The sequence below is a fragment of the Haemaphysalis longicornis genome, unplaced genomic scaffold (genome assembly GCF_048455015.1).
Source record: "Haemaphysalis longicornis isolate Haplotype H1 unplaced genomic scaffold, Haemaphysalis longicornis Haplotype H1 scaffold_1, whole genome shotgun sequence".
In the NCBI taxonomy this organism is placed as follows: domain Eukaryota; kingdom Metazoa; phylum Arthropoda; class Arachnida; order Ixodida; family Ixodidae; genus Haemaphysalis; species Haemaphysalis longicornis.
This window is the reverse complement of record NW_027526203.1, coordinates 443,423,472-443,449,798: the sequence shown is the minus strand read 5'-3', so window position 1 is coordinate 443,449,798 and position 26,327 is coordinate 443,423,472. Positions and strand designations below refer to the sequence as shown.

Below are 26,327 nucleotides of genomic sequence, written 5' to 3'. Positions count from 1 at the left end.
CGGGGCGCGCCCTCTTGCTCGCCCACGGCCGGACTAGAGCGGAGGCTCGACTGTTTCGTGATTTCATGACAGTCGACGCAGTAATCGCAAAAGCTTCTGCGCATGCACCATCCGGAGGATGCGCTGGCTATCCATAGCTACGATGCTCCGGCGTAGCGGGAGTGTAGAGGAACAAATTGCCGCTGGCGCAGCCTACGGCGACGTGCGATCGCCGACCGCGCGGCTGTGCGGCAGTCCGCCGGAAAAGTCTGAGTATAAACACGCCTTTAGATAATGAAGTTCTCTCTCTCTCTCTCTCTCTCTCGTGAGTTTTTACTGGCTCCTTTTGTTCTATCGCACTTGTTTCTGTGTGTTGAGTTAGCGATATATGTTTCAGGTGGCGGTACCTGTTCTTCCACCGGGTTCTTTGTTTAAATGTATTCTATAATGTCCACACAGAGTGACAAATAAAACCACGTAGGAATACTAAAGCAGCTTCGTCGTAAAAATGAGAAATGATGGGAGGTGACACGAAAAAGAATTTATACATTTTTCGGGCAGAATGGGCAGTCGAAGCACTCATTAAACTCACACAGAACTTGAGAGTGTTGGCTGTAACAAAACAGGAAATGGTGCAATAACAACAGTAAATGTACTGTACATTACATTTTGTGTGTTGTGTCACATTCTGTTGCATAAGACGTGACATTTCTCTTCGCCACTCATAGCATAAAAACATCCAGTCGTGGGATTCAGTTGAATGCAGAAGGCACGTGGTGGACACAGGAGGTTGTCACTGCGTCAGAGGAAGCCGCTGTGGCTTCAAACAATGCGCCGCATAGTCCTCCTTCGTCATACACTGCGGAGAAAATCGTAACCAAATGTTATATAATTGCTGCTAACAAAAAGCGTGATCCTTTTGTAATTGATATGCAGTAAAAGGGTACTGCAGTTTTTCAACGAATTAATTTCATTCATATTTATTCTTCGAGCGAGAGAACTCTTCAATGTGGGCTAGAGAGGTCAGCTCTGCTAGCGGCAGTGCTTGCTACGCCAGATGGGGATGAATATAATGCAGTGAGGGGGATGTGAGAGATTGGGAAGCCAACAATTAGAAAGGAAACAAAATGTTACTTAAAAAGTGACACGCAATGCAACAAAACTCTAAATAAAGTTGAATAAAAAAGTTGAGCAAATGGCAGAGCGCCTAACAAGGAAAAGGAGAAAAACGTACATGACGACGCAAACGCCTACAGATGTAGACATGCGCGCAATTCAATAATTACAATTTTTTTCTAGTCCATTCATTCATTTACACAGTACGACATGTCTGCAGACAACATTTGTAAATGAAAATTTTCACTCGGACCCGTCGTGCTGGTGACGGGTTGATATTTTATGTGTTCAATATTAGTGAAGCAGAATATTAATGCCGTATTAACCCAGGTGATTTATTTTTTTTTTTATTTTTTAAAGCATTGTTCTGATGTCGACACAAATTGCTAGTGCGCAATTTATCGAAAAATCTCAGGAAGACACGAGATTTTGTAAAGCTGGACCTTACCCGCCGCGCTGACTCAGTGGCTAAGGCGTTACGCTGCTGAGCACGAGGACGCGGGTTCGATTCCCGGCCGCGGCGGCCGCTTTTCTGATGGAGGCGAAAAGCAAAAACGCCCGTGTGTACGAGATTTCGGCGGACGTGAGAGATCCCCAGTTGTCAAAATTAATCCGGAGCCCTCCACTACGGCGCGCCTCATCGCCTGTGTAGCGTCGGCGCGTTAAACCCAACAATCAAGTAAAGTTGGACCTTGTAAAAATGTACCGTGCACAATACGGTTGGGCCAGGTGCAAGTTGTAGGTTATATTTTGAGTGCAAGACTCAAGAAACAGGCTGACAATAATTTTTTTTGTTAAGCTGCTCACATGCTGGCTCTCCTCTTTCAACAGAAGTTAGCTTCCCACTACAAAACGGACAGGAACGGTTACAGTTGGATATTAGATGCGACGCATCTCATTCACTCGCCTTGTCCCTGCATCAATCCGGCGTTGTTGTCGGCGTTGTCGGCGTCCACCCCTCCCCCATTTTCCTCGCCGCGCCAGCTGCGCTCTCCGCCGCTCACCCCCTCTCCTCTCTGATAGCGAACACTCTCTCGCGAGGGGCATTGGATTGGATTGGATTGGATTGGATTGGATTGGAACTCTGCAATGCTTCGCATCACCTCAGGGTTCCCCTCGGGAAGATGGTGTAATTTTTTCATCCAATAAGGCTTATACTTTGAGTTGAAACTGACAGTAAAATAACCCCGTGCTCTGCCTTTGCTAAGATTAACGTATATCAAGAAGCAAGAGGAGGGACTGGTGTGCTTACCGCCTTGATGTCAAGGTTTAGCATTTTTATGGTGCATTTTACGTTGTCCTTGTCATAGGGACACAAAACTTCCGTGGACGCAGATTCTTTTGCAGCGTTGGCCACACATTCTCTGCAACAGGGTTAGGGATAAAACGTGAATTGGTACGAACTCTAGATTAAGAACGCCTCACACACACCTGCATATCCTGTGAAGGCAATTCTTCAGTATTATGCCCGTCCCAACCTCCACTTCGACCAGACATCTGGGGCATTCAAACTCTTCCGTCGTTAGAATACATTCTTTCTGGTAAGCAGCAACGAGCTCTCGGTAACGCTTCTTCTTCTCTTTTGGATTCTACAAGAGAGAACAGCATTGAGAATGCAGATGAGATGTTTGGAAACAGACAAGATGGGGCACTTTGTTAACCCAAGAATGCACACTTGAAGCATGCTGCTTTCACTTTATCTTCTTGAGGAGAAAATAGGTGCGGGTCTCTTGAAAACAGTGTAGAGTGGTGCACCTCCAAAATTTTTTTTTGTCTGAATTTTTTTTAAGCAGTCAGCTACCTTAAAAGTGTTTTTAATGTCATAATTTCCCGTGACACTGTCTACATTGCCCTGTTACAGGTAGCCACCGAGTAACCTCCTCAATCTCTTTTTTCTCCTGTGTGCCCATGCGGCTGGCACACCTCTTTCAACATCCTTCTGCGAAATCTGTACATTTGCATTCATGAAACTGCACTTTTAGTTTGCACAGTGCTGCTCATGAATATATTGGATTTTTATGTTGTCTTCGCTCTCAGTTTCCTTTCCTGTCTCTCCACGTTTCAGTTTCTTTGTTTGTGACCGTTTGTTACCGCAGCCGGACAGCAGCGGAGAAAAGGCAATCAGCGACTACCTTTTCTCCACTGTTCTCCGGCTATCTGAATTTTAGTCCCAGTCACATTGTCTGCCACTATAACTTTCTGCCTAAATATCTCTCCAATTTTAGTCCCAGTCACGATGTCTGCCACTATAACTTTCTGCCTAAATATCTCTCCTATAACGTTGCATTTCATCTAATGGAAATAAAGTAATTTCATTTCGTGAACTCCAAAACGAAGGCGCGCAATTTCCGCTAGAAAAGAAGGCATAAAAGGGACCCACAGAACAAGTATGCTGTTGCCAATGGGAACATCAGAGGAAAACAGGCAGGCAGAAAATTGGAGCGAGTCAAACATAAACCCAAGAGAAAATGTGAGCTGGGGCTGGCGAGCTTGTCCCGAATCATCGAGGTGACCGTCATTTTTTGACAAGGTTCATAAATTTTCAAACGCAAGAACAGCACTGCACCCTGCACTATGTCGGCGCCATTGCACCAGAGACAGTGCACAGTTGATAAAGCAGCAGGTCGGTTGAGACTCGCGCTAGCGTGCACAACTCCCTCTTTTAAGGTCTTCAGCTTTATTCGTTGTGCACATCGCCGTGTGAGCAGTTTGTGTAATGGATTCTTCAGGCTTCGATTTTCGTGATGTCTCAATTATCATGGCAACCTCATACACTCAACTTGGCCACGAAACTCAATATTCTGGAAGACATCTGGAAGCGAGATATGTTGCGGATACAACAATTTGCTCTTGTGCTTTTTGTATCATACAAAAAGTAATTATTCGAGTTAAGCCAGTGGCTCTGGTTAAGCCACAGGATTGAATCGGAGGACTGAACCGGCTCGCATTAGTTGCAGCAATCCACAGTCGTCCAGGCAATAGGAAGGGAAAGGTCTTGAAGTAAGAAAGTTCGGTTAATTCAAAATTTTTGCGGTTCCCGTGGACTTCTTAATAACAGGAGTCGGCTGTATGCACTGAAGAAGCAGGTATCAAAATGCCGTGGTTGAACGTGGTTAAATTAAGTTTGTTGAGCAATAGCTCGTATTTGGGCCCGGAGCATGCAGTGAACAAGCGCAAAAGACAAAACTCAGTCGCTTCTCGGCACAGTCTTTGGTCTCGGCGCTGTGAACTTGCATGCAGCCTGCGCTTCATACATCATTTTCTCATGCCACGCACCCTTTCTCTTTTCCCCTATACCCGTCTCCGCATCCCTCCCTTTGGAAATTAACGAACGAGCTATTAGACGCTTCAACTCTGCGTAACAACCCGAGGCACTGGCTTGACCTTGGCTGACCTTGAAGGTCAGATTGACGCCACAAGGGTCAAGCCGTTTTCTGGATTTATACCTGGAGTAATACAGATTTCGTTCCGACAGGTGTCGCGTGTCCTCTAGCGCACCTAATAAAAAGCAAGTGATGATAATATGGTAAAGCAAACAGCGATATCACAAAACAAAAGAATGTAGTATGCATCATTATTATAACAAAAAAATTTGAAGCTACTGAAAGAACGTATTTACTAATGCACTAATGAAAAATATGCGCAAATGCTATATACAAAACGCATTGAAACTTATCTTAAATGCAGGCAAGATTATAATCACTGTATGAAGTTTCTTAGCTAATCTAATGAAGTGCACGTGCTTATTGCGCCAGCGAGCCATCCCTTCATTCAACCGATTTCGCTGCCGATAGTGCAACACCAGGCCGTGTACCGATGCGCTTCCCAACTGGTTGCAACTCAATGAAAAAAATGGGACACATATCTGCCTGTTTACTCAGCACCTACCTCTAATCTTCCTCTGTCCATGTCTTCCACGTACTTCTTAATGTACTCAGTGCACTTCATGCCGCGGTGGACTACCATGCAGTCAATACAGTTGGGCTCTCTGCACGTAGGGCACGAGACTTGCCGTGTGTACTGTTTTCGTAGGAATTCCTTCTTGCATTTGGCATTGTAGCACACACTCGGTTTCCATTTGTCCTTGTCCTTCCACTCTTTGAACGTTTTCCTATCCATGCACTAAGACAAAAAAAAAAAGTAACATCAAGTTGTAATAAGTAGGAAGTGGAACTGCCTAGGTGCTCTGTAACTCGCACTCGTGGAGAATTTAAGACCCTGAAAGATGCGGGTCGCCCGTCCTGCAAACAATGCGATCGCATCATTTTTTCTTTCCCTTGTTCTGCAACAAGCACAAAGACGAGCAGAGCCAAGACTTCTCCAACGAAAACTGCACATGGTGCTCACATTTTTTAATCCTCGCTGCAGCAGGAAGCTCACCAAGGACAATGATGACAAGCCATTGCTAGTTATCCGCCAGTAATTAACTATATATATTTAAATTTGGGCTTTTAGCCCGAATTCTGTGCGGAAATGCATGTGCGCGTGCGTGCGTGTGTCACTTTTTGGGGTCGCAGTGATGGCAAACAGCTATGCTTTGGCAAACTAGGAGGTTTAAATGTAATTTTAAACAATCAAAACGCTCTCAGTCGCTTGAAATTTACTTCAGTATTTTGTTTCTTTTCTATCCACGTTTCAATAATTTGCTAAAGCGGAGGCTTCCAATGGGCTAGTTCGTGCATTATATATGGAAGAAAAAACCGACCAAAGAAATGGAACACGAGGAAGAGGACGCTGACAAACAACATTTATTTACCAGTAGATTTATTCCACCGAATGCAGTGCCTTTTTATGGCATGCATCGAGTGGCAAAACCAAAGGAAACGGCGAAAATTGTTTAGACAGAAACGAGAAATTGTTTAGACGACGATGTGGCCGATCCAGGGTATACAGGTTGTTGTGAAGGGGGACAAAAATTTTCACATGCACTAGTGGTGCAAGGCTAGCGAAACAGCAGAGCTGGCGGCCCATCTCGATCCCTTCGTCGGAGACCCGGCTGTTGCACCTGACATGGATTTCCGAACTTGCCGCTGAAAGTTCTCCGTGACACCCAGTGTAAGGTCCACTTATGAGGTCAGTGGCCAGGCGCGCAGGCTGTGCGTGAGAACCCGCCACTCTGTCTGGTGGCTCAACACTGTGGACTCTACGCGGCAGCCGTCGCCAATTCGTCACGGCGCGCACAGGAGACGGATAGTGCACTGTCGCCGCCTTTTGCCCTCACCCCGCGGGGTCGCGCACGCGTGCTCGTCCGCGAGCAGGCCCGTTGACCCAAAGATGGTGGCGCCTCATTGAATATTCCGTAGCGCACTGAGTGACAGCTGTCTACGTGAATTTGGGCACTCCCTTACGCGTGTACTAATGCTACAGGGGCGTTCCCGAGAGAGCGTGAGCTCGAGGTGTTACAAGGCCGAACTTGGCCGTTACAAATCGTTCTTGTCTGAGCGCCGAGCTGGGCAGTTCCCGGCGGGACAAGGAGTCTCGACCGTTGAAGCTAGGTTGGGATTTGTGAGCCCCCTAGGCTAGAGGTTAGGATCGCGTCGGAAGTTTAGGGTACAGCGCCGTACCGGGCAACTAGACGGATCCTGCGGCGAGACAGGGTCTCGGCCGTCGTTTCTCGAGCGGTTTATGTACGCTCCGAGGATAGGATAGTTAGACGACGTAGAGAAGCTCAAGTGATTTGTGCGCACTTGGAGCTGGCGTCTAGCTGAAGTTTGAAGTTTTTCTTTCTATTACTCATGTACCCAGTTTTCCTACTGTAAATAGCTGTATATTAACTCTTCGTTTCACTTAATCAACCCCAACGCCTCAAGTTCGCCAATTCGACCGCCGTCTCCAAGAACTTCAACACCCTCGCCCTGCCAGCCTCCTGCCAAATCAACCGGAGCCCGGGCGATTGGGTTCCCGATCGACACCGGACCCTGGGGAAACGAACAACAACCATCTTTACTCCCAGGCCCAGATCGTTTTGTCCGAGGCCTTTCACATCTCTCCCAAAGTGAATCGCGTTACCACGCTCTAGAACCCGCGGCAACCGGCTTCGCGAGCTCGGCGTCTGTAGCGCTAACTCGGCGTCTGTGCTCTCCACTTCAGGCGCGAACGCGCGTGAACTGGCGAGAAGAACAGCACGCGAGAGATCACGCCACGACCACTGGCCAAAGTGTTCGCGAAGGTCGAGCTGGCCGACACCGGGTGCTCATCACGAGGCGCACGCTCACGTGCCCTCAGTATTTTTTCTTGGTATTTTTGGCGAGCACTTTACGCGGCGCAAGCCCACGCTTGCGCCTTGACGACGCCCTGCGTTACTCACGAGGCGCATGCTCACGTGCGCTCGGTCTTTTTCCTGGTATTTTTTTCTGGTAACGTTCGACGGTGGAACTAAAACGTTAAACAGCGCTGCTGTTACAATGTGCCAAAGTAAGTGCCCTTGAATGATTATAGATGGCAATAAGCAGTAAAAGCTTGACTGTGCTACTGCACGGCTCGCCGAACCTCCGACAGAATCAGTCAGCCCAGCGTTTAGTCGGCCGGCGGCCGGCGGGTCGTCGCGATTCGTTCGCTCAGTTGAAACTAAGCCAAGACACTTTTGTGCCGGGAAGAATGTACCTTTAGTTTGTTAGTTTGTGGACTGTATCAAGCTCTATGTCCAAGTGTCTCCGCACAAGCGCACATACGCCTCGCTGACTGGTACGCTAGTAGAAAAATCTAAAGCCAATTGAAGGCAGGAGAAGAGTCACCGAAGTTAACATTGTTAAGAAATTGAAATCAACCGGAACTTTTATCGTACAGCGTAAAACCAAGGTGCGGGATGCACATTTTGCGCTGGGTGATTTAGCACAGCGGTTAGCAGCATGACCCCACATCTGCGAACGCTTTTCTGCCTAAGGAATGCGGTCGCTAGAGATGAGATGTTTGTAGAAATTTGGGGAAAGCTCACTGCAGGAGCGCTATTCAAGAAACAGACATCTAAACTGCTTGGAATTCAAAAACTAATTAAAAATGTAAACAGGCCATTCATTATATACTTCATATAGTTCCGCCCCTGGCAGCGCTGGCTTATGGCCGATTGGTTTGGAGCACTAGGTATATTGTTTCGCAATTCGCAAGTTCGAATCCCCGAGAGCACACGTTTTTAAATTGTTTTTTTAAGTTGATTTGTTTGTTTTTTGGGCAATTTTTTCTAAACTAAATTCACCATCTTTGCGCTGTAACGTTCCTTGCTCCGCGAGCGAGTTCGCAGAACGCCTACTGACTGATACTGAAGCGCTGGCGAGTTCTCGTTGGCGTGGTGTTGTCATAAGCACCGACTGCTTGTGGGAACAGTCCCGAATCGGCCGACCCTTGGCCTGGCGCGAATACGCCTCTTATGATACAGGCACGAGCCAGCAAGCTCCAAAGGTGGGCAAAATCGCATCGCATTTGAGCGTCTCGAGCCGGTGACACGGAGGATGTTCATCCACCGCGTACGCCTCGGCTAGTGACCGTTACGGTTCCAAGCCGGGCTGGTAGGCTCATCTGACGCATTTCACTGATGGCAATACGGCAAAAAGCGGTATGCCGATTGCTGAGATATCCAGAATGCCCAGCCAACGATAACGTCGGATGCCAAGCATGTTGTCTCACAGAACCGAAACCGAAATTGGTTTGAATTCTAATCTTAAACATCGTCTAATGACGTAGCACCTCGTATGGACGTCACTGCTTTAGTAGGTGCGGCCGCCGTAGACTGCGCATAGTAGTTCTTCTTCTTTGTGTATTTATAAACTAAATACCGCCGTATCGGCCGGATCAACGTCGAAAAGTGTTTATTTGAGCCAGTCTACGCAGTTCAAGCAAAAACAGGAGCTTGACAAATTCTCTTCAGTGTTCAATGGTGGTGATGTTTCAGGCCTTGGGATAAATGCTGCCCACTGACGCAGCAAAACGGCCCAGAATGGGCAGCCACTGAAGCTCGCACGGGGGTCACAGCAGCTGTGACAGTCAAACCCGGTTATAGCGAACTGCAATATGCGCGCGATTAGTAATCCAATAGTTCGATATAGCGAAACCCGCCGACAACGAGTTTTTTGTTACGAGTTCGCAGTACGCGGGACACCCCCCCCCCCCTCCATTCCCATCCCCGCATGCGGAAACCAACACAATTAAGTATGTTGTTACCCAACACAAAACAATCCATTTATTGCTAGCAATAAGGCTACTTTCTGCCTCAACTGCCTACTTCGCAAAAAAGAGGTGATTCTTGTTTTCACTTTCATTTCGGTGGCGTCAACTAGCACAGTATTCGAGTCTCTGTCCTTCAATATCGAAGCAATAATGGGGGAGCATATCAACTGCGGCGGACGGCTTTCACCTGCGACATCCTTTGCCTCTTTGGGGCTCCAGCAGCGCCAGCTGCCATGACATCGGTGACGGTGTCTGCGTCAGAGGGGCTCACAGTGATGGCAACCTGGTCGTCGACGACACTCAGGAAATCCCCGAAGGAATTCTATGGTCCCGTTTTGTTGTGCGGAGTTGCAGTGATGAACCATTTTCAATTAGCCCGGCTTTCCACTCTCCTTCAGTTACGGAAAGTTTCCGGCGTCACGTCGCTCCATGTGAGGCTCAACGTCTCAACCGCGGCCAATCAACATCTCAATTACCGCTGTGAGACCATGCGTTTCGGCGGCAATCCTAGGTTCGCCGAGTTCGATATATCCGATGTGAACTTCGTTATAAGGAATATGTTTCGGGTGTATTTTCGTAACTGATTTATTTTTGTTCGATATATAGCATAATTCGCTCTATCCGGGTTTGTTATAATCTGGTTTTACTGTAACACATACAATGGCTACTTCGCACTTTTAAAAGTGGTGCTGTCCTGCACAACTATTTCAACACTGTTCCCCATTGCAAACCTTTGAGATGCATGTTCAGTGACTTAATGTCTAGTAAACCGAGATTTCTTTTGTCGTGACGTTCAGTGTAAGCGGAAATGAGAAATCCACCATGCTTTGCACTTCACGGATGCCCAACCAACACAGCGGATGATTCTGCTGACGTGCAGTTCTCCGCGCGGCCTCAGGCATGCAAGTATATGTCCCCCTCAATGCAACTGGTTGAGAATGATTCACAAGTTTTCAGGTATGATGACACTGGTGGGCTATCAGCAGAATGCCTGTGATGCATTCAAAAAGAGTTCACGGCTTTCTATCCGATTGTACTGAATAACAAGAATAAATTCCTCTTCGTCAGGTCCTTGTAACTTTCAACCGCAGAAACTACGGCAGGAATGTCTTTTTTGTAGGCTTTTTGCAATGGCTTACCACCTCGAAGCCTTGGTCATCAAGGTCGATAATCTCTGCCACAGCTTCACTGCAGCCAACAATGGCACCGTCACTTTTCTCTCATAAAGTAATGTCAGAAGGGTGCTCGATGACACCTACAAATTGTCTGACATAACCTGGCAGGTCCTCATAGCAACAGCCATCCATTTCTTGTTCAGAGCACTCATGTTTGCATCCATGTAGCCAGTGTCGACTGATTTTTGGTGCTCCCTTATCGAATTCGATTCTGTCTGGGACCCATGAAACCTATACGGAGAAAATTTCCCTAAGTATAGTCGATTGATTGTAAGTTTAATGCAACGACGCAACCCAGGCGATGAGGCAAGCCGTATTGGAAAGCTCCCGATTAATTTTGACCACCTGGTGATCATTAACGTGCACCGAAATCACGTACACACGGGTGTTTTTGCTTTTCACCTCCATAAGAAAAGTGGCCGCCGCGGCCGGGAATCAAACCCGTGTCCTCGTGCTCAGCAGCGCAACGCCTTAGCCGCTGAGCCACCGCGGCGGATCCTAAGTACAGTCGTGTTTGTCGAAATAGTCATTGAGGTGTGTAAACATGCCCGAAAGTGAAGAGCCTGAATGGAGACTATCACCACAGGAAGATGCGTTAGTTTACACGATTGCACTGCTATGCAAATTTCAAGCTTGACGAGTGCTTGATGCTCCACGTACGAACAGGTTGTGGATCCCATTAGGGCGTGACAACGGCTATACACATGCGAAGACAACCCCCTGCAGCAGTACTTTTACAAACAGCGAAGTGTTACATTAAAGGGACACTGAAGTGAATTTGTCAAGCTCCTGTTTTTGCTTGCACTGTGTAGACTGGCTCAAATTAGCACACTTTTCATCGTTTATCCGGTTGACAAATCGGTAATTATTTTACAAAGCGCGAAAGAAGAAAAACTACCATGCGCGGTTTGCGGCGGCCGCACAAACTAAGCTGTGACGTTAGGAGGAGGGGGCGCCGTGATTGGACGATGCCCAAGGTTAGCAATCAAACAAGTTTCGGTTTCGGTTTCGGTCTGTAAAACAACATGTTTGACATTCGATGGCGTCGTTGGATGGGCATTCTCAATATCCCAGTTATCGTAGTACCGCGCTTCTGCCATGTTGTCGGCTGTAAAATGAGATAAGCCTCCCCGGACGGCTTGGAATCGTAGCATTCACTAGCCGAGACCTACGCAGTGCATGAACGCCCTCCGCGTCCCCACAGACGCTCAAATGCATGCGCTTTTCCCCCATATTTGGAGCTTGCCTCGTTCATGCCTGTATCGTAAAAAGCGTGTTCGCACCAGACCAAGGGTCTGTTGATTCTGGGCTGTGCCCACTGCCCGCAAGCAGTCGGTGCTTATGGCAACAGCACGCCAACGAGAACTCGCTAGCGCGCCAGTGCCAGCCTGCGCGAGTTCTGTGGACTAGTTCGTGTAGCAATGAACGTTGCGGCCCAAAAAAAGGTGAACTCAGTATAGAAAACATCGACGAAAAACAAAAAAGTTAACTCATAAAAAAAAAGCATGTATCCGCGGCGATTCGAACTTGTGAGTGGCAAAACACTTGGGTTGACATACCTAGCGCTCCAGACGACTAGGCCACGGAGGGCCGCTGGCATTTTGTTTTAGTATTTCAAGCAGCTTAGGTGACTATTTGTTGTATTGCGCTCGTGCAGTAAGCGTCCCCCGAGTTTCCACAATAGCTCGCGTCTAGCAATTGCATTTCCTAGACGGGAAAGCGTTCGCAGATGCGTAGTCGTGCTGCTGACAGCTCTGCTTGTTCGCCCAGCGCAAAAAAGTGCTTCCCGCACCCTAGTTTTACGCTGTACGGTAAAAATATCAGTTGATTTTATTTCCTTAGTACCTATATTGACTTCGCTGACTCTTCTACCCCTTCAAGTGGCCTTATATTTTCCTACTGGCGTACCAGTCAGCGAAGCGTCGCATGTGCGCTTGTGCAGCGCTTGAGTGAAGCGACCTTGACTTGGAGCTAGATACAGAGTACAAACTAACGAAGTAAAGAAAGGCGCATTTCAACTAATCGAGTTTCAACTAATCGAGCGAATTGCGACGACCCGTCGGCGGCCGGCGGACTAAACGGTGGGCCGACTGACTCGGTCGCAGAAGGTCGGCGAGCCGTGCAGTAGCACAGCTAATTGTCAGCTCCTCTCCTGCTGACGTCACACGAAAACGCCACAGAAAATGGGCGAGCGTAAAGAGAGGAGGACGCAGCATTTTCGAATTGATTTTTCTACTAAATAAATTCGCGTAAACGCGCACAGAGTGGTCGAAACAGGGCCCAGGGACTCCGGACTACAGTTTGCGCTCGTAATCCCGCATTGTTTACAAATCACTTCCGTGTCCCTTTAATGGCATCATTTGATCAGGAGTGATCTTTCAGTGATTCGCCATTAAACGTATCAGCCACTACACCTCCAAACAGGTTCTTAAAAATGTAAAAAGCAAGTGTTAGAACATATAGAGCCTTAAATAACATATCAATAATGAGTTTGATTGTTGTTCATCTGCCCGCTATTTCTTTTTGTCACAAACTGCAGGCCAGGCCCTCCATTTTCTATACTCGGGCGGCCGACATGACGGCCTCCCGGACGGAGTCGGCCATTTTGCGCCTGGCTGAGGAATTTGGGGTCCCCCCTTCGGCTTTGTGCTCACCTCCTTTGTTTCGCCCTGCCTGCTACAAGGACAAAAGCGGGCTGCAACATTCCAGCGGACGTGCAGGTGCGAGGGGTGTCGTCACGATTGCTGGCTCGGACGCGCGCTTGCGATCGTGGCGAATGGGCGAGGGCTCCAGGAGGGGGAAAAGAGGAACAATGGGAAGACGTCAGAGCAGGACTTCAGCGGCCGGCGAAAGTTATTTAAGCGGACGCAAGGCTTGGGGCAGTCGGCTGGAGATTCGTGAACGTGCTACGCGGGGAAGGGTCCCGGGGGTGACGCGCTTTAGCGGAAATACATCGGTAGGCTCGCGACGGATCGGTCCACGCCTCGGCTCAGCGCTCGAGTTCGCCCGTCGCCGCGAGTCCCATGGCCGACCAGCTTCTGCACCCCGGAGCCCCGAAACACGTGAGCGGCTGCCCGGCGAGGTCGGCTCCACCTCGTCGTCACTTTCCGTCGGGCGAACCGGCGTGTTCTCCTTGCCTCGTAGAGACTTTCTTTTGATTGATTGTAGGGTTTTAACGCGCCGACGCAACGCAGGCGATGAGGCGCGCCGTAGTGGAGGGCTCCGGATTAATTTTGACCACCTGGGGATCTTTAACGTGCGCCGAAGTCTCGTACACACGGGCGTTTTTGCTTTTCGCCTCCATCAGAAAAGCGGCCGCCGCGGCCGGGAATCGAACCCGCGACCTCGTGCTCAGCAGCGCAACGCCTTAGCCACTGAGCCACCGCGGCGGGTCGAGACTTTCTTTTACAACGCCCTTCCCGCCGTATTTTGTTTGTTGCATCGGATTAAGATATCCGCATCCCTCCGGGTTTGTTTCTTCCGGCGTCGCTTGTAGTTAACGGGTTTAGAGTTTTTTTCTGTGGGTTTGTGTCTTGTTTGTAGTAGTGTGTTTTGAGGGTAACGATGTTGGAGGGCATCTTGCTCGCCGTGTACAGCTTGCAGAGCTGCTAGATTTCTTTTATAGTAAGTGCTGTGTCGAGGCTTAAACAAGTGTTTGCCTCTATAGAGTGTTTGCGGGTTGTGTACTTGTTAGTATTGTTTGGTAGTTGCGTTGTCGAGGTTTAAACATGTGTTTGCCTCTAGAGTGTTTCGCGTGTCGCGTGCGGCTGTCTGAGTTATAAGTTGAAGGTTAAGGCGTAGGCCACGGTGGATCGAGTGCCGTCATAGTGGCCACCCTGTGTATTTGGGTTTCTTTTGTTGTTTTACTACGTAGTTAGCGCTGTGCGCTAGCCTCCCAGCGCGCGCGTGCGCTTAGTGTACGGCCGATTAGTGCCTGCGCGCACGAGGCCGATGGCAGTGTGAAGGTTTTTTTTTTTTTTCTCTGCATGTGTCAGGCGTTGCCCTGTAGTCTTTTTGTTTGTGCAGTAAACTCATATAGTTCAAAAACGTAGTCGAGCACCTCCGTTGTGAATTTATTCACCCCAGCAATCTCGGCACACGTGAAAACTCACGGGCCGGCCACCCTGCTAAAATATAAATAACTTGTCTCGCGCCCTTCTTTGGTATTTGCAAGCGGACGCAATTATCCGGGGGAGGGGTATGTGACACTTTTCTTGCCGAAACTTGGTGAGTATGAAGTGTCAAATTGGTCACGGTGCTTCAAATCTTGGAATTCAGAAGGCCAACACTCACCTTCTTAATGTCGTCATCTCCGAGGCTGCCACAACAGTACCTTCCTCTGCTCTGTACAACAGGACATGGTACTTCTCTCACTTTGCTTTTGTTTGCTGCCTCCTGAACACATTTGCTGACATAAAACCAAAGAAATAAAAGATTGGCATTGTATTCAGCCTCCCCAATCAAAAACAGAAGTTGCTTTTGCAAGATGACGACATGACAATATATACCATGTTGGATGCTTAAAAATGGACAGATTTTATACCCATGCATGCTACACCAAGTACAGCAAAAGGCTTTCTTCCCAGTTTGCCAGAACATAGCAACACAGACCATAAAATTTGCTTTAATTGACCCGGCCTTGTAAGTGATACGTATGCGAACACGTCTTTATTCCGGTCCTCATTTATTACAAGAGTCAGGCCTCTTAACCTACCCGGTCACGAAAATGAAGCCAAAAGTGTGTAGCTAGATTAACAACTATAAAATAGCAACTGTCATTTGGTGGTAGTCCTCGTGGAAAGGTGTTGGTGCGGGCTTGCTGAAAATATCCCAGACAAAGAAGAGGTGGCTGTTATCACCTGCCCCTACTATCACCATCATTGTATATTAGTTCCACCGCCATTAAAGAATCACCCACGTCTCGCGCCTGTTTCTTCAACAAAACGGCGGCGGCTAAAAGATGAACAGATTGCACAGTTGACGAACTGGGTGTGGACCGCCACAACGATGACGTGAGTGACTGTCGATGGAACTGGACTGCTACCCCTGATAATCGACCGCAGGTGAGCGTAAATAACAATTAAGAAGGAATTAAGGGCGCGTCAAACGACTACCTGATCCAACGCCCTCAACAACCCTACGGATACTTAGCAGACACCTCGCGGAAACGAGCGCAAGACAACGACAACGGCTTCGATTCCCCCTACCATGACCATACTCGACGACCCACAGACATTAACGATGTGAAGCGCGGACATGGAGGCCCTGTACAAACGACGAAGCCGAAACCGAAACGATACCACTGCACTGATCGACGGCATAAAAACATGGATGAATGTCGAGACGCTATCAGTCAATTAGCGAATTTTCCTGAAAAAAAAAACAATGGAAGAACATGAAATTCTGAAGAAACCGGTCAATGAAATTGAAGAGCCTGTCAACCTGGATGATTTAATGGAAGAATATGAAGCCGCAAATGAATTCGAAACTTCTATCCTGTTGACCAAATTTATAATGCACCAATTGTTCCCAGAAATGTCAAAAGCATTCTACCGCTGACATTGTAAAAATAGCCCGGAGAAACAGGACGGCATTGTAAATATCAACGAATCGGCTTTGCAGAAAAGTCACCTTCTAAACGAAAACAGCGATTCGTAGGCGACTGAAAGAACCTCATCACGAGTCGGAAGTCACTCAACAAGCTGCTTCCTGCAAACAAGGAATAAACATATCGACTGACCAAGTAGAGGCACCTTTTTATGTTGCTTGCTCAGACGAATTCAACTCAAACGATGAAATTTCCCTATTAACACCCACTCAGATGTCAAGCCATCAGAACAGCAACAGTGCAATGGAAGTGCCTGAAGAATCGTCTTCCTTGCGAAGTCTTTACGAGACGAAAAGATCCATTTGCAATGAACGACTCCATGAAGGACCGCAAACACCACAGTTGAGCGAAGAGCCACGTCAGAAGTGTTCACACCTCAACGGAAGCTCAGGTTCACACGCGAAGATGGCTTATACGGGTCGCCATAGTGGTAGCACGAGTTCGGTAAAGGCAAAATGTAAAAAAGGTCTGAAGACCTCCACGTCGAAGCGAAGTTTGCGCAAACGGCGAAACGGATTGGCCCGACAATGTTCCAGCACAAGTTCCACAAACAAGACTTTACCGCAGCACATAACCAATCGCCTATTGATTAGGAGAACGAGGAAGAAAAGAAAAATGACATAAAAAAGAAGGATTGCTATTCGCACGAAAAGAGCCAGCTGGTACATTAACGCCTCTAAGACACTGCAAGTGATCCGACGCTCATTCTACATGAAGCTTGCACGAGCACTGCCCGGTCATCCAGGAGAGATGACGGTCAAGACAAGCCACTTGCCCTGGCCCGATTCCAGAAAGCACATGTGCCGCTGACGGTGAAAGTATCATAGATGAAAGCAGAAGAATGAACCACCATCGCACGGATAACACGGACATGAAATCGATCCTGATCCCAACGGACTGCTTAGTGGACTCGAAAAAGTTATTATTGGCCACATCGAACATAGTGGTGCTCGATGACCGCTGAAAATAGGGTGCTTCAATTCACGCGCATCCGCCGTACGGCGGCGCTGGCATCGAGGCATCCTAGCTGTGAAGAACTACTCTTCCAACGGTCAGCATCTTCATCCGTTTCTGGTGTGGCCGGGAGAATGTTGAAAATATTGCAGACGAAGAAGAAATAGCTGTAGCAGGTACACCTACTATCACCATCATTGTATAGCAGTTCAATCGCCATTAAAGAATCACCAACGTTCCGCAACCCGCGACTGAATTTTAGAGCGAAGCTTTAGTGTCCTCGCTGATGGCGTTGTACAGGTGCCGTCAGACGTAATTGGAGCACGGGAGCTGTGGCCGAACCGCATAGAAGCGCCGTGTAGCTGCACCGGCGATAAACGAAAGGAGCAGAACACGCATGCGCGCCTGCCGACGGTGCCCATCTATACTTCTCAAACCACTTGTTTTAACGCGGCTTCGAGCTAATTATTTGAAGCATACTGGTCTCAGCGATGGCGCTGATAGCATACCCACTTAAAAATATTAGAAAAGAAAAATTGTCACTTCAGATTCCAGCGATTGCGACGCTTCTCCAGCAGCTCGCGTGCGCTGAAAGTATGTCATCGACGCTGTTAGATACAGCCTCTGCTATCAGCGCCATCGCTGAGACCAGTATGCTGCGAATAATTTGCTCGAAGTGGCGTTAAAACAAGCGGTTTGAGAAGTATAGATGGGCTATCACCGTCGGCAGGCGCGCATGCGTGTTCTGCTCCTTTCGTTTACCGTCGGTGCAGCTACAGGGCGCTCCTATGCGGTTCGGCCGCAGCTCCCGTGCTCCAATTACTTCTGACGGCACCTGTACGCCAATACGCCTGTCAGGAAATCGAACTTTCTCTGACGATGATGAATGATCGCGGGTGAAGTGAAAGAATGAAAAGAACGCTTCCCGTGGCCGGAATCCAACCTGGGTCCCTCTGGGGTGGGGTCGATTAGTCAAGTCTGAAGTAAAGGGCTCTGACAACAATGATTCCTACCCTCCTCATCGCCATCAGTTATCACGAGGAAGAGATAGACAGGGGGGGGGGGGGGGGGGAGCTAAAACGAATAGCAGAGTTGTTGAACACAATGAAGCACAAAAGAAGTCGTTAAGAGGAGCCGCCGTCCCCTTGCCACCTCCTCCCACAGAAACAAAAAAAATCATATTCTGGGGCTTATTTAAAAACGCACCGAAGCCACACCCAGGCTATGAGGTGCGCTGTAGTGGAGAGCTGCGGAATCTTCAATGTGTGTCCGAATCTCGACACGAGCGTTTTCGTTTTCGCCTCAATCAGAAAAATGGCTGCCACTGTCGGGATCAAACCCATGTTCTTGGGCTCAGCATCACAACGCCTCAGCGACTACTCCACCACGGAAGCCTCTGTTCATTGGCATGCACTTAACCGATAGGGGCGGTGCTGATGATCATCATCATAATAATAACCGCCGTCATCATGCTCTGTTGAAACAGAACGGTGTCGGCTGTGTTCAGCCATAGTGTTCGTCCTTAGGCTCAATACTTGTGTTAGTCCCTGTCGTATACGTATCAGACCGAGAAACATCCAAATGAGCTTTCACTGCACTGTAAATAAGAAATCACAAGCAGGAAAGTCGCAATGCCAGCAATGCCCCGCTTCGTACTTACTGGCAAACGCTGTGCTGACACACTTCAAGGTTTATTAATCCATCCTCGATCTGGCCACACGCTTCACATGGCAGTTTTGTCTCTGCGTGGCTTCGCTGCAAAACGTAGAAAACACAGGAAAGGGAAGCGGCACTATTGTGTTTGTAGATGATGCGTTGGTCCTCACGGCACCACCTCCACACAAGTAGCTGAAGCTAGGCTGCATGCATTTGGGAAATCAATCTTTGTGCAGGAGATAGGTAACAAACATAGATGAATGTGTAGTGCTACTGGGGGTACAGCCCGAAAGAACCCATTCCCGTTTGACCCCGCCCCGTTTGAACCCATTCCCGAAACACCCTTCCCGCTTGACTTGTCCCGTGTGCGTCCGCTCCCGAAACGACCTTCCCGTTTGGGCGTTTCCTGTTTCAGCCCGTTCCCAAAACGCCCTTCCAGTTACAACCCGCTCCCAAAGCGCTCTTCTAATTTGAACCCGCATCGTAACAACCCATTTGAATTTCTGAAAATATGCGTTACCGTCTTCGAAACTGTTCCCCAAAATGTGCTTACACGCAACGGGTCAGGCACTAAAAACTTGTATGCACCAATTTTTCCAGAATCGACCGATATTTCCGGCCGATAAAAGTTTCCGATTGCCTTAGGCCGATACTGCCCTCTTGACACAAAATTTGTAGCTGCGAAAGTGTACTAGAAAGATACCCAATATCTTGAGTAATGCACGCATTTGATTTTTCTGCAGTCGGTGTTCGTACGTGTGGTTGAAATTTATTTATCAGCCGCTCTTATGCTCATTGTTTGGAGTGTAGCTTTGTCTTCGGGTTCGAGAGATCTATAGATCGAAGATGTCCGTAGGAGAGACTTTAAAAAAGGCAAAAACATGTGCAGAAATCTGAGAATTAGCTACGAATGCCTTTTCTACGTGAGTAACGCGCAGATTTTTTTTTATTTATTTACAGATACTTTACGGCCTGGTCGGGCTCATTCAGGAGTTAAAATAAAAACACATCAGTATTGGTTGGCGTAGTTTGAAAACACCCAACACAAATAAGTAAAAGACATAAATACGTAATAGACGCAAAGGGGTCCGGACAAGGATATGCATTCGTAATGTATTTCAATTTTAAAACACGACGATTCAACCAGAACACATATTTCCAATATGTGGGGAGAATTCTAACGATACCGAGTTCACTGTTCGTTCAGTTAACTTATTCCAGTAAAAAATTGCACGAGGAAACAAAGAGAACTTACGAATTCAGCCGATTGGCTGCTTAATAGTCTTACTATGACGTCTTCTCGCTGAACGTCTGAAAGGCCCTTGGAGGTAGTATTCCACGACAATTTTAAGTTTCTGTAGTAAAGAAAATTTAGGCTAGACATGACCCTGCGCTGCTTAAGTTTCTGAAGGTTTGCCCTATTATGCAAATTGAGTACACTAGAGTGACGGGAATAAACAGAATCAATAAAACGCAAAAGCTAAGTTTATAATTTTCGCTGCTTCTCATGGCTGCGGTTTTTTATAGCCACAGATGTGGCACATGTATCCAGATACATAGGGTTACTTTATTTTTATACATCTTTTTTATCTTTTATATTATTCATCTGTTTCTTTTCGACATTGATGTACACTTGCGCTATCATAACGATTAAATGTGTTAGTCCGCCAAATGCGATCTCTTTCAAAGTGAGGGTGTTTTTGCGATTTTTTATTTGTGCTTCTGCGGCGCTTTTCTGGGATTTTGATTTTATCATTTTTGGTAACGGAGTCAGGTAGTTTTGATTTAGTTCACTTTTAACATTTGTTGTCTTTTTCTTTTGGGATTTCAAATATTTCGCTGTGCAAATTATCTCCTTTTGCACTATCACAGCGGCTGTGAACAAACGGAAATAAAGGAAAAACAATATGAAAATGCTTTTTTATAACGGTTCATAAACTGGGTACGTTATTCCGGGAACGGGCTAAATAGGAAACGGGAAGGTTCTTTTGCCCCGGGTTGAAATGGCAAGGAACAAACGGGAAGGTTGAAATGGGAACGGGTTCAAACGGGAACGGGCCAAGTGGGAAAGGGCGAAACGGGAAGGTCGTTTTGCGCCGGGTTGAAACGGGAGGGAACAAGCGGGAAGGGTGAAATGGGAATGGGTTCAAACGGGAACCTCCCCTACTGGGAAGTTAAAACTGAATTCTGGTCCCAATATTCTGTATACAACCGGTGCGGCCAATGGTGTTTAGTTTCCATTTTACTCAGCCAATCAAGACATGTAGCATTACTCCAACTTCTGTGGGAACTAATAAAATACCTCCGCACGCACCTGCAGTGGAACACATGCGAGGGAGCACACGTGGCATCCTGGGGGTATACCCTTCTAATCGTAAAACAACAAAGTCAACCAGTTCAATCAATACCGAATTGGCAATTTCGTTTGGTCAAGGCATAATGTGCGCGTTCATGTGTAGCGTGCACATTATGCGGGCCGTTGCTGCTGGAACCAAGGCTCCGCGCTCTGCATGCGGAGCCTGAATGCTGGGGCCTAGAGCGCTCTGCACCTGCAGTTCTAAGGGTACACTCTACACTCAAGGCAGGTCAGCGAGCCACGTATGACTGAGGATAGCTCCGTCGCCCCTCCCCCCCCCCCCCCCCCCCTTCCCAAGCGACGTATATGCTCGCAAATGCAAGCGTTGTACGCGATACAATTGCTTTACAATATAAATAACCTAAAACACACGCTGTTCTGAATACTTATCAGGTGTTTTCTTCAGTACGCACTCACCAGGTGGAGTATTGTATTGTAAACGAGTGCACACGACTGCAACCATTTTTTTCCGTGAACTTATCGGTCACAGCTCTCGCCTATCACACGGGCGTCATGCGCCGGCAGGGACTCTTTTGGTTATTTACCCACGCGAAGTTTTTTCGTTCATGTGTCATGTGCACCCCATTAAACTAATGCACTCGACTTCCATTCTCGAGTTTCATGTTTGATCGCTGTATACTGTCCTAAACTTAATTCTACGTTTTAAGTGCGAATGCACTTTATAAGCGACCCTGAATTCCGTTGACCGCCGTTCGTCCACATAGCAACAGCTGCGGGTGCGCGCGCTCCTCGTCTCCCTTGGCAACGGGGGGAGATGGCACATACCCACGTGGGGGATTGGCCAGGAATCTCCTCGTCTTCCTTGGCAAGGGGGGGAGATGGGCGCGCGCTGCCTGGCCGCTGACAGGGCACATACCCACGTGGGGGATTGGCCAGGAATCGGGCGTGAGAAGGGCTAATGCACCCGCTTAAAGGAGTACTGACACGAAATTTCAAAGCTGAGATCCGCTCTAGCAATCAAGTACAACGACAACACAAATAGGTGTCTGTGAATAAATGCATCGTTCTTTCTTTGTAGTTGTGTGTGTGTGTGTGATCTCTCTTTCGCGAACATTACCGAACCGCGCAAATTCAACTCCTGCATTCGCACTTTCACATTCTTCCCCTCGGGGAAATGCGGGGACATTTTTAGTCTAGAACGGGATGTTTGCCTTGTTCCAAATAAAAATTTGTTGCCACTTACTGCACCAGTGGCAGTTCAAGCCGAGAAGCTCAATCTTCATCTGTTTAAAGAGTTTGCGGCAGCACTTTTATCATATAGCCAGTTGAAGTAAAACTCGCTGTTCATAACATCCTAGCATTATCACCGTCAGCATTCACCAAGACTCGTGGCGATGACGACGAGAGAGGCAGGCAGACAAGTACGTACAGAGGGCAACACACTTGTCTATAACACAGGTTTCGTACTTATAGCCTTATCTTGCCTCGTCCGAAAAGCATTTGAAGAAAACTATTGTGTCATTGTGAAGTCTTAACCATATATTTCGACCTCAACGTTTTTTGTGGCAAGTTTGAGTCCGCAGTTTTGAGAGGTAGCTAGTTAAAGTTGAACTCAGTGTAATAGACAAGGGTGTTGCGCACTGTGCGTACGTACGTACGCACGTACGCGTGCACACGCGCACGCACACGCACACGCGCGCACGCACACGCGCGCACGCACACGCACACACAACCAGCGACAGAAGTTTCCAGGGCGCGGTTTCATTATTCAAAATAAATCTTTCTGCAGTCTTACGGCTCAGCCCTTGGTTAGTATTCGCAAGTGAAGCATCTTGCTTCAGGGCATCATTATCATACGCATAGCAAGAGCTTAGCCAGCAGTCTGCGGAGAAGGTAACTTTGATTGCTGAAACCGCGTCCTGGAAACTTTTGTCCCGGGTACTCCGTGGTACCGGGTGTAGGTACCTTCATCCCAGCGCATGTGTATATGCCAAAAATGCATTCTAAAAACCCTTAATTTTTATACTTCATGCAAAGAGTGAAAGTTTTCTTAATAAAAAAAAAAAAACGCTGCAACCCGCCTCTGCATGGCAGACGCTGCTTTCTCTGTGGGAGTTCGCGCTCCTCAGGCGTCGACCGGCGAATGTAACCTTTAAACTCTCCCCCTTTCTTCCCCATGCTGACCGACGCATCCACCTTCTGTCACAAAGTTTTTGTTATGTTATGTTATAATTCATGCCTTCGTGGGGTATGTCACATAACTTCCTTCGCGTTTTACGAAATGGAAATGATTGATTTATTAGGAGGTTTAGCGTGCCGACGCTACACAGGCGATGAGGGCGCCGTAGTGGAAGGCTCCCGATTTATTTTGACCACATGCGTCGAAATCACGAACACATGGGCGTTTTATCCCTTCTCCTCCCCTATTCCTCCTCCTCCTCCTTTACTATCCCCTCCTCCCTTCCGTTCGGCCATTTGAGGTGTCCGCGTAACGCCAGACAGTTATCGGCCTCTACCTCCTCTTCCCCCAATCCCCTGATGATGATGATGATGATTCCTATTGGTTTCCCCTTTGAAGCGGGGTGATGACATGTCATCTTACCAAAAAGGACTAATATAACCATGTTTTACACTCTTGGTTTAATACTAGCGCTGCTTAGGGCAGGCACTAACGCTTATTAGGCCCGAAATACTTTCTTTTCCCTGTTACAGGTGGTAACTGTCCTAGGCAATATTCCCCTCTCTGCTTTTCGTCCACCAGCATTCTAATCTTCTTTTCGTCCCCTCGACAGCCTTGAAGTTAACTTCCTCTGTGATACCCTTAAATCCTAGGGCTTCTGGAAGCCCAATATTCCCTTCATGTAGATTCGGATGGATACCCTCACATTCTAACACTATATGCCGCATAGTTTCTGTTTCTTTTCCGCAGACCACACATACCCCATCATTTTGTGAATACTTCCCGACAAAACTCTTAGTTCGCACGCAACCTGCTCTAGCCCCTCCTCCTTTTCGCTTCCATCAGAAAAGCGGCCGCCGCGGCCGGGAATCCCGCACGCGTCCTTGGGCTCAGCAGCACAACACCATATATGTCACTGAGCCACCATGGCGAGACGAAAGTGAAACGATTGATGTTTTTCTGATGTGCAGGCGTTTTTCTCCGCTACCTGGTGGCCACTCTACATGCAAACGCTTCGCAAGTGCTGGCTAGGAGGCAGACGGAGAAATTTATTATGATAGCTGAAACCGGGTGCCGTAGACTTTCGTCCTCGACTGCACGTTTATGGCGGGGCTCACTCACGCCTTTACTAAAATATATATCTCTGCTCTTTCAAGGAGCACATTCTCATCAGCACTGAACGAATATTAACTTACCAGGGGTGCGGCAGAAGCCATAAGGTCACTCCAGCCTCGACGTCGCTGTTTCTGTTGCGAATGTATCGTCGCAATTGCAGTCGACTCGTTCTGCCTGTGGTCACCAAATTTTTGAGAAAAGTGAAATTCCTGAAACTCGCTCTTTGCGAATGTTTGTTCACTGCCCCAACTTCACTTATAGCTGGAAATAACCAATTAGTGCTTTACTAACGTGGCCGAGGTATTCGATAGGCGATGTATACTGGCACACGAATAAAGGGAGCAAACAATAAAACAAACAAAACTTAACATGTACAATGTATACACTAGATACAATAAAATATGAACCAAACTGCCATGACACAACCGCAAAGCAAAATGTCATCATGCAGATCAATTAAATGTGTACTCACTAAAGATGAAGCAGAAAAACGAGAACAACTTTAACAACATTGGAGATGTGAAAAGGAACAATCAGGCATGTTCGGATAGTGATTTTCGTATTCCAATAGTTTGCAAAAAAAGGCAACAAGCGGCCAACACAAATACAGATCACCATCACCACCAGCCTATCTACGCCCACTGCAGGGCAATGGCCTCTCCCGTTAACCTCCCGTTACTCCGGTCCTGTGCTAACTGCGACCAATTTATCCACGCAAACTTCTTGATCTCATCTGCCCATCTAACTTCCTGCCGCCCCCTGCCACGCTTGCTTTCTCTAGGGATCCACTCTGTTACCCTTAATGACCAACGGTTGTCTTGCCTTCGCATTACATGCCCTGTCCACGTCATTTCTTCGTCTTAATTTCTACTAATATGTCCTTAACACGCGTTTGTTCTCTGACCCACTCCGCTCTCTCCCGTTCCATTGCTCGCTGAGTCGTCCTCAATTTAAGTTGAACCCTCTTAGTGAGCCTCCAAGTTTCTGTCCCGTAGGTGAGTACCAGTAAGATGCAGCTGTCATACACTTTCTTTTTCATGGACAATGATAGGTTGTCATTCATTATCTGAGAATGACTGCCGAATGCACTTCACGCCATCATAGACTTCTAATTATCTCTGCCTCATCGTTGGGATCTGGGGTCACAACTTGGCCTACCTAGATATATTCGTTTACCACTTCCACTGCCTCGCGACCTATCTCAAACCGCAGTACTGTCCCGAGGTATTGATCATTACTTTGATGTCCTGCATATTAATACAAATACATATATGAGAACTCAATTGACTGTTCATATTCATGCGACGCAAGCAGCAGTTGAGGAACTACGTCAATGCAAACCAAGTATCGAGACTCCTTCTTGAATCTAGATAATGGCTTGGCAATGTGAAGCAGGCTTCTTATAGCGGGAGCTGCAAACTGTGTTTCAATGCAGAACACTATTTCTGTCGTCGTCAAGCGCCACCGCCCCTCAACGAGCTAGGTGACCACAAGCACACACGCACGCACGCAAAGCACGAGCGCAAAAGAGAAACTGACCTGAGGATTCGCTAAGTTTTTCAATGCCCCAACCATACACAATGCTGGTTATTTTTACGTTAGACTGACGTAGATGCCGCAAGAAATGGCCATATGCTTCGTGTGCGGAAACCGAAACTACGACATTCACATATATCTTCGAGTCAGCAGTTAAGGATTTTAAGTGCAATGCACTTCTTAAGCGACCCTGAACCTGCGTCCACCGGCGATGTCCGCGCACGTGGAGATGGGCGCGCGCAGCCTGGCCGCTGACATGGCACATACCCACGTGGGGGATTGGCCAGGAATCTCCTCGTCTTCCTTGGCAACGGGGGGAGATGGGCGCGCGCTGCCTGGCCGCTGACACGGCACATACCCACGTGGGGGATTGGCCAAGAATCAGGCGTGAGAAGGGCTAATGCACCTGCTTAAAGGAGTACTGACACGAAATTTCAAAGCTGAGATCCGCTCTAGCAATCAAGTACAACGACAACACAAATAGGTGTCTGTGAATAAATGCATCTTTCTTTGTAGTTGTGTGTGTGTGTG

The 26,327-nt window shown here is 47.7% G+C and overlaps 1 protein-coding gene across 1 annotated transcript in view; it reads right to left on the bottom strand.

Annotated features, from left to right (window-relative positions):
* Positions 1–500: 500 nt before the first annotated feature.
* LOC144155870 (uncharacterized) overlaps positions 501–26,327 on the bottom strand; it is a 33,025-nt gene continuing 7,198 nt past the window's right edge. Inside the window, exons 2-8 of the mRNA XM_077687559.1 lie at positions 24,341–24,434; positions 18,653–18,747; positions 14,724–14,838; positions 4,984–5,217; positions 2,527–2,684; positions 2,348–2,459; positions 501–838 (exon numbers count right to left, since the gene is read on the bottom strand). Coding sequence (XP_077543685.1) covers positions 773–838; positions 2,348–2,459; positions 2,527–2,684; positions 4,984–5,217; positions 14,724–14,838; positions 18,653–18,747; positions 24,341–24,361 — 801 coding nt within the window. The 5' untranslated portion in view covers positions 24,362–24,434 and the 3' untranslated portion in view covers positions 501–772. The remainder of the gene's footprint in view (positions 839–2,347; positions 2,460–2,526; positions 2,685–4,983; positions 5,218–14,723; positions 14,839–18,652; positions 18,748–24,340; positions 24,435–26,327) is intronic.